Here is a 7,819-nt window from a genome sequence, read left to right as displayed (position 1 = left end):
CAAGAACAACTGTTCTCTGCAAAAAGAATGATCTTTAGACATCTCATCCAAAACCTTTGAAGTCACTGGGAATGAAGTGAAAAGAAAGGCCGAGAGGCCGTGTACATTAGCAGCAATTGAATACTTTCCCACTGACGGGGCAGATTTTCTACTCGTCGCTGCAGCTTCCTACGCCTTCTCCGACAAAAACTCTCTTCCAGGTAGGGTACCAAGTACACGGCTTGCCGTTTTCAGGTCAGAAGTCAGAAACGATAATAAAACGTGGGTCAAACAGGGCACAACCGAGTCCCACGAGCAAATTCAGAGCCTGGGGATGTCTTCACCAGCGAGCATCCCTGGGGTTTGAAACGGCCACCTGCATCAGCATCAGGATAACAGCAGTAGTAACGAGTGCCACAGCTCCCGAGCTCTCGAGGTTTGAGACATGTGCTGGCAAGCCAAACGGCAACGAGGAGCGTTTTAAAAATGAACTTGGAGAAGAATGTGGAGGGAATTAGTGTCAGGCATGTGTAAAGAGGGTTGCTTTTCCCATTTCCAACGCCTATAATTACATCTCAAATGTGCTAATAAAATCCAGTGGTTACAGTGGTTTTTTTTTTCTCTTTGTCAAAGTATGTACCTTAAACATGCTGCTGCGACGCCTAAGAAAAAAAATCAACTTTCTCACACTTCAAATGGCCGTGCAACCACCAGAAGCAAAGACGTCGCGCCCCGCTTGGACAGAAGGGCCGAGGACCGTGTCTGGCTCCCGGGCGGGCACGGGGGCTCGGCCCCGCCGGCCGGGAGCGGCCCGCCGCCCCTCCGCCCGGCTCCCGGCGGCTCTGCCCACCTCAGAGGTGCGGGGCGTAGAAGGGGCCGAGGTACGCGGGGCCGAGGAAGGGCGCGAAGGGGCCGCCGCCCAGCGGGAAAGGAGCGGCCGGCGGGACGAGGACGTTGGCGGCGGCGTAGGAAGGGAAAGTCTGGAAGGGCAGAGCGCCGGGGCCCGGCGGGCTGGGGCTGCCACCGCCCGCCGCCGCCGCCGCGGCGGGAGATGCGGCGGGGGCCGCCCCGTCGGCGCCCGGGTGCTGCTTCTTCCATTTGGTGCGTCGGTTCTGGAACCAGATCTTCACCTGCGTCTCGGTGAGGCTGAGGGAGAGCGCCAGGCTGAGGCGCTCGCAGACCGACAGGTACCGCGTGGCCCGGAACTTGTTCTCCAGGGCCACCAGCTGCTCGTAGGTGAAGGCCGTCCGTGCCCGCCGCGGTTTGCCGCACCCCGCCTCGGCCCGCCGCCGCCTGGCGCCCCGCGGCGAGCCCGGCTCCTCCGGAGCGGGCGGGCGGGCGGCGAGCTGGATCCCGGCCCCGGCCCCGGCCCCGGCCCCGGCCCCGGTCGGGCCCTCCTCGTCGCGCTCCTGCCCCGCTGCCTCGGCGCCGCTCTCCGCCGGGGAGTGCGCATCTAAGGGGAGATGGCGGCGCTCGTCAGGGGGACGCGGCGGGGGGGGGGGGGGGCGGCCGCGCACCCTCCGCCCGCCCCTCACCCGGCGCCGAGCCGCTTGCCGTCCCTCCGAACCCGGCTCTTCTGCTCCATCACCGCGCCCCCCCCCCGCCCCAAGCGTGATAAAATAAGCGCAATCGTTAAAATGAAATAAAGGGGAGAAAAAAAAAAAAAACCCGCCCTCCGCGCTCCCCGCTGTGCCATCGCATCTGCGGCGGGGAGGGGGGAAGGCGTCGATATGGATTTCTTACCAATTAAAAAAGAAGTTATTAAAGTCCCCTTCTGAAGCGAAATAAATCCCCTCCCCCCTCCCTCCCCATCCCCGCGCTAATGCAGTTTCAGATTTGCGAGGGCCAGATCGATAGATGTCATCTATTAAAGGTAAGTTTTAATCGAACAATATTAGGATCAGGCCGGGGGAAGGAGGTTTGAAGTGGGCACCTGCAAGCTGCGGGCAGGAGATAGGCGGGAGTCGGTAATAGGATATCGATCAACGGGAGCTAAGGCATCCTCCGGTGGGGACGGGCTGAGCAATTACCCAGCCGGCCGTCCCGCTGCCGGTCAGGGCCAGCCGGGGGGCCGGAGCAGCCGAGCCCTCCCGCCCCGGGGAAAGGGGCGCCCGGGGGCCGCCGTGCTGGGGCAAAAATACCCCGTGCGGTGCCCTGGCAAAAGCCGCGGCCCGCCTGGGGCCGTGCCTGGGGCCGGGATGGGGCGGCGGCACGGCCGGGGATGCCCCGTCCTGCTCGGGCGGCGGAGGATGCTCCGCACGCCGGGGGACGGGACACCGAGAACTTTTCCCTTTGCATCATCGAGACTTAAAATACAGCTCCAGCCCCCCCACCCCCAGCTCCCCCCCCCCCCCCTTTCCCCCGCGCTGCCCGTTACATCTTCCTGCGGGAGCCCCGCACGGGGAGCGCACCCCGCCGGGCTCGGGGGGCCGGGGGTCCCCGTCTGCCGGTGCCTCCACCTGCTCGCCCCGCCAGCGCCGGCCGGAGAAACTCGAGCGCGTTCCTACCATGTGCCTCTAGTTTATTCCTCCCGCTGCCGGGAGCAGCAGCGTCCTTTCCTACTTCAACTCTTCCCAAACTTTTCTCCCGCTCGCCCGAGCGGGGGGCGCTGCCCCAGCTCCCCGCGGCCGGTTCGCGTCTCCTGCTGAATTTCTGGGGATCCAGGATGTCTAAGATGGAGAAGGAGATTTTATGATGGATGGGGGCCGCCTTGGCCCCGCGGTCCGGGCATTCCGGCATTACCCCCCCCACCCTCCGCGCTTCCCGGAGACCTGCTGGCTCCCAGCGCGGAGCCGGCGGAGGGCTGCGCCGGCCGCGGAGCGGGGCCGCCTCCCGAACCGCACAGCCTCGGCGCTGGCGGCGGGGAGTGAGCGGCGGGGAGGAGGGTCGGGCGGGGAGGGCGGAGGGGCCGGCGGCGGGGTGGGGGCAGAGGAGGGGGCAGCGCAGCCATTGGCACGCCGCCCCCGCGCCCCCCCCTCCCCGCCGCCCGCCGCGCTGGCTCCGCGGGGGCGCAGCGGGCGTCTCCTTCCATCCCAACCTCCCGGCGATGGGGCTTTCCCGTTACCTTCCCCGGGTTGGGGGGGGGGGCGGATAGAGGGGATGGAGATGGATTGCGCAGCGAGGTGGGTCGGGGGCGACCCAGACCCGGGTCCTCCGCCAGTGCAGGGATGCGACTGCACATGGCAGCCTGCCGGCAGCTGCTGTCCCCCGGGGTCCGGAGAGCCCCCAGCTGCCCCTGTCCCCCCCGCTGACCCACCTGCAGATCCCCTGGGTCGGTGGCGGTCCAGCGGGGTGAACCTCGTGTCTCAGAGGGACCCAGAGAGGAGGGACGGCTCCGCGCAGAGCAGGCTCCAGGCTTGAAGCTCTCCCTCTGCCAGCGGCCGCTGTTTCAGATGTGAAACTACTGTGTGGTCCGCAGGGAGAAATGAGCAGCTTTTCATTTTGGGTCAGCTCGGGGTCAGTCTGGTTCAGACTCTGGGCCAAGGGCTGGCCCTTACTCCTGCAACTCACCCGGTGGCGTTCGTGCCATTCCCAGTTAATAGGCAGGGAAACTGAGGCATGCCTGCGCTGGGGGAGTAGCTGCCCCACTGAGCAGCCCCCTGACTAACCCTCCTTGCCTTGAGTGGAAACACCTCGTTGTCTGATCATACCTATAACTGGGACAGCATCGGCAACAGCGGGTCAAGCCTCTCCACCCCGCACTGGTCCCATGACCATGACCACTTCTAGCCAGCCGTGCTTATTAAAAACTTGCTAGCAATGTATTTCTGTGTCTACATTGTGCTAGCAATGTCTGTGTCTTGTTCAGGGGGATGCTTTTCCCTCTCCTTAGCGTTCCTGTGTTTGTTGGTGCCATGAATCAGGCTGAGGTGTAGATGAAGGAAGGGGCACCCTTCAGCTGGAGGAGGCCAGGGAAGGCAGCCCTCGGTGGGAATCTGCTACTCTGCCTGCTTTTATTCCTAGGAAAAGGTGCAGACCACAGCCCTCCTCCTCTTTACAGGTGTGTCAGCCTCAGCAGAACTGGGCTTTCTTTTTGCCATTGCAAAGGCATAGGCCTTAAGATAATGGGAGAGCAAGAAGATGAGATGAAGATGTGCAGGGTGATGTGATTACAAGTAATTGTTATTGTTAATTATGTGGTGGCAGCATCCAAGAGCACATTTGGCACTGGCTTCTGGGATGGGGGACCACACACGTGTAGAAGAGAAGAGAGCTCTGTCCTGAGGAGTTCACACACTAAAGCTACAGATGGATAAAGCTTAGTTTTGGGGATGCACCCTGCGTGAAAATGAAGGTGGTGGTGAACTGGAAAACACTGCTGTGTGCTAGTTAAGTATTCCTTATGTATTTGAAGTTCCTTGAGGCGCAGAAGAAGGAGAAGGAAGGGGAGAGGAGCAGTTGCAGGTGCTGGACAGCTTGCTTCAAAAGTGAGATCAAATAAAGAAAAAGGATATGAAGTCTTAGTGCAGACCCTATTAATGTTTTTGAAACAAGATTCTTTTTGTGACACAACATTAGTTTCAAACTATGTGGAGAAATCATAGATATTGTCATATGGTGAATAAGTGCATGGCTCACTATTTTAAGAATGCTCGCAAGCCTTGGCGGTGCCAGAGATTTTTTATGTTTGAAAGAAAAAAAAATCTAATCTGATATATGTGAGACTACAAATGCTTCTGTTTGAGTTGTTGTGTCTGCAGGAGCTGAGAAGGTAAATTGTAGCATTGAGATTAATTTGTGAGCTAGCAGCCATCTTCAAATATCATCGGTTTAACATGTGCATGCACACCGACCTACAAACGTACATGTGTGTAGAAAGGCACACACAAAAAAGCACACGTTCATGGATTAGTTTTAGCAGTCTGTTTGAAGTTGGTCCGTTTCCCAGCTCAAGCATTAAAATTCAGCCCGAGTGCTGTCTTTAAATTGCTTTGATGCTAGGTGGGTTTCAACCCTGACCTGTCCTGACGGCAAGTCAAGTGATGGCTGTAACAAGCTGCGGATCAATATTCATAGCGGGTGTCCTGGACTGATAACACTATCCAAGACAATGTTCACTATCGGTGGAGACAGCTGAGATATTGCGCCATTAGTGATGTTGTTTTAAATAACCTGATCCATTTCTGGGTCTATTTAATGAATTTCAGAGTTTAGATATTATCTTTAAGGAGAAGCCAGAGGCTATTCCAGAAACAGTGATGCAAATCAATGCTGCCAAGGCTCCTCTGCTTTTCTTAAAACAAAGTGGACTATAATTCCAGTGCAGCTCCTTATATGTTCTGGGAGTTGTGGCACACTATCGATAGTATTAGCAATAAGAAAGTATTTGGACTTTATCGAGGGAGAAAACAATATTGCCTGTAAAGCTGAAACACAGTGGATAAAATCTTATCCGTGACTGTAAAACAGAGGGGATCGGTTCAATTCTTTATATGATGAGCCAGTGGTTTTTTCTCGGTTGGCTATATGAAGCGCTGGGCACGTATGAGAAGATACCATCGAGGCAGGGCACAGCCCCGTCAGCGTTTTGGCTGAGCTGACATGGGTCTTGTCAGGCCTCTGCTGCTGTGTGGATCAGCGCCTTGGTCCATGGGCCAAATCCTGTCCTACTTCAGTTCCTACAGACCCGCAGAGGCACCCGGGGCGGTACGGGCTGCGGTACGGGATGCACGGCAAACCCGAGCCCTGCCGCGGCTGCGGGAGCGGTGCGGGATTCCGCCCTCGCACCGGCGGCCGTCCCACCGCGCTCCCGAGGGAAAACTGCAGGATGGAAGCATGCCGAGCTTCTCGTCGCTTTGGAAAAGTCTGACCCGAATCAAGAGCCGGGGTGCTCTTGCGAAGGTATCGCTGAGGGTCTGGAGCCCTTCCCGAAATGACAAAAGCAGTTTAAATTTCTAAGGCAACATGTATGTTGCCTTTACTTTTGACAGCATCTGACTCAGGTGGCATGCGTACTTCAGAGGATGGAAGTTTTTTCTGAGGGACGCGATGTCTGAGGGAGTTTATCGTGAAACAGGGAACGAGCCCTGGCACTCGCTGACTCGCTGGGCTGCTTTTTTATTGCCGATGCTGTTTGGGGGCCCGTTCCCTGGGCTGCTGGCAGCGGGCAGCCCAGATGCAGACGCTGCGGGCTGTACCTGTGGAGAGGAGCGGTCGTTTTGGCGGCTGGCTGGATGGATGGATGGATGGAGACACCGGGCACTTGCCGCGCTGGGATCGCCTGGCAAAACCAAACCTGGTCCGTGCGGCCACCCGCCTCAGGTGTTTAAAACAAAACAAAAAAATTAATAAATTAAATGAGAGGCGGTGCGGGGGAGCGGAAGGAATTGCGCAAGGCTGCACAGCGTTAACACCGGTGTCTCTCCCCCCCCCCCCCGGACTACATTTCCCAGCAGCGCCCGCGGCTCGGCGGGGCGGGGCGGGTGGGAAATGGCGGCCTGGGCGCGGGCAGTGCGGGGGCTGCTGCTGGACGTCAGCGGGGTCCTCTACGACAGCGGCGGCGATGGCGGGGTGCCCATCGCCGGCTCGGTGGAGGCGGTGAGCAGGTGGGTGCCAGGGGCTCGGCGGAGCACGGTCTGGCCCGGCCCGGGCTCCCCCCCCCCCCGCGGTGGAGGAGGAGGAGGCCGAGGCCGAGGCGGGGCCGGCGGCGTGAGGGGCTGCCCGGGGCCGGGGGATGGGGGGAGCACCCCAGAACATGGCGGTGCGGGCTTGGCACCCTAAAACATGCTGTGTGGGCCTGGCCCTGGGCTTTGGAGCTACACCCAAAGGCGAGCGAGGATCGGGGTTTAAAACCACCCCCGAGTGTGCAGCCCCCCGGTGTGCTGTGTAAAGTTGGGTGGGACAGGACAGCAAACCTGAACATTTTGGTTCGCCTTGGTGTTTTTTAGGCTTATTTAAGCTGTGAGGGAGTCCGCTGAGTTTGCGGATCTGCTGTCCCCGGGCTGGTGGGGAAAGGAGCCTGCAGCATGCGGGCAGATCACATCCCGCTTGATTTTGTATTTACTGTCGTTGCTGCACGTGTAGCAGGAATGGGCAACATTTAAGAGGTCTGACACGTTCCCCCGGTAATCATTTTAAAAATATTGCCCGCACTGGCATGGTGCTTCTGTAAATTGATTAGCTTTGCTGTCAAATTAGCTGAGACTTCTTGCAGAGAACTTGCAACCCAGCAGAAATGAAGAATTTCAGTGCTGCAGTTAATGATTGCCCAGCTTATAAGTGACTCAAAAGCAAAGTATTGTCATGGCAAGTTACGTGCCAGTGCCCACGGGTAGTGAACTCCTTGCCTTTTAGCTGGGTTTATGCAATCCAGTTAACACAAGCTAAGTAACCGCTGCTAAATAGACAGCGATTTCATTTATTTAACTAACTTTAATTAACTAGGTTGACTTGCCAGTGTGTCTGTATCGGCCCTGCTTGACCAGAGGAGCAGGATGGGGCTGGGGGAGAGCAATGGCTGTAGGGCCATCTTTGTTTAAAGACAGGTATTGATTCGTGGGTCTGCCACACTGGAGGAGGTCATGGGTTTCTGGAAGAGCCTTTTGGCTCCACGTGATGTTCCACTAACCCGCTGCAGAAAATCCAGATCCGTTTCACGTGGCGAGTGCTGCTACGTGTACCCCACGTGAAATGTTTTAAATGTTGAAATACTGAGCCAGTGTGAAGCGTTGACAGCTTGCTTGGTGAGCACCTCTGTGGCTTCTGTCCTCTGGGGCCACCTAGCACAGACACACTTGTGGCGAGTGCTTTATCAAGCAGGGAAATATGCAGGAAGAAATACTGAAATCACTAAAATTAATCATGTGAGTTTAGTTAAATATGTGTCCACATGTTGATGGAA

General features: G+C 57.7%; 2 protein-coding genes across 2 annotated transcripts in view; one reads left to right on the top strand and one right to left on the bottom strand.

Annotated features, from left to right (window-relative positions):
* Positions 1-830: 830 nt before the first annotated feature.
* NKX1-2 (NK1 homeobox 2) lies at positions 831-2,718 on the bottom strand. The gene is made up of 2 exons (XM_050899082.1): positions 2,487-2,718; positions 831-1,432 (listed from the first exon to the last, which is right to left on the bottom strand). Exons 1-2 carry the CDS (start codon positions 2,716-2,718, stop codon positions 831-833), a joined length of 834 nt encoding a protein of 277 aa, XP_050755039.1.
* A 3,690-nt stretch (positions 2,719-6,408) lies between these two features.
* LHPP (phospholysine phosphohistidine inorganic pyrophosphate phosphatase) overlaps positions 6,409-7,819 on the top strand; it is an 88,756-nt gene continuing 87,345 nt past the window's right edge. The window contains exon 1 of the mRNA XM_050898739.1: positions 6,409-6,524. Coding sequence (XP_050754696.1) covers positions 6,409-6,524 — 116 coding nt within the window. The remainder of the gene's footprint in view (positions 6,525-7,819) is intronic.

The sequence above is a fragment of the Gymnogyps californianus genome, chromosome 6 (genome assembly GCF_018139145.2).
Source record: "Gymnogyps californianus isolate 813 chromosome 6, ASM1813914v2, whole genome shotgun sequence".
NCBI lineage: Eukaryota > Metazoa > Chordata > Aves > Accipitriformes > Cathartidae > Gymnogyps > Gymnogyps californianus.
This window is presented reverse-complemented; position numbering and strand designations above follow the sequence as displayed.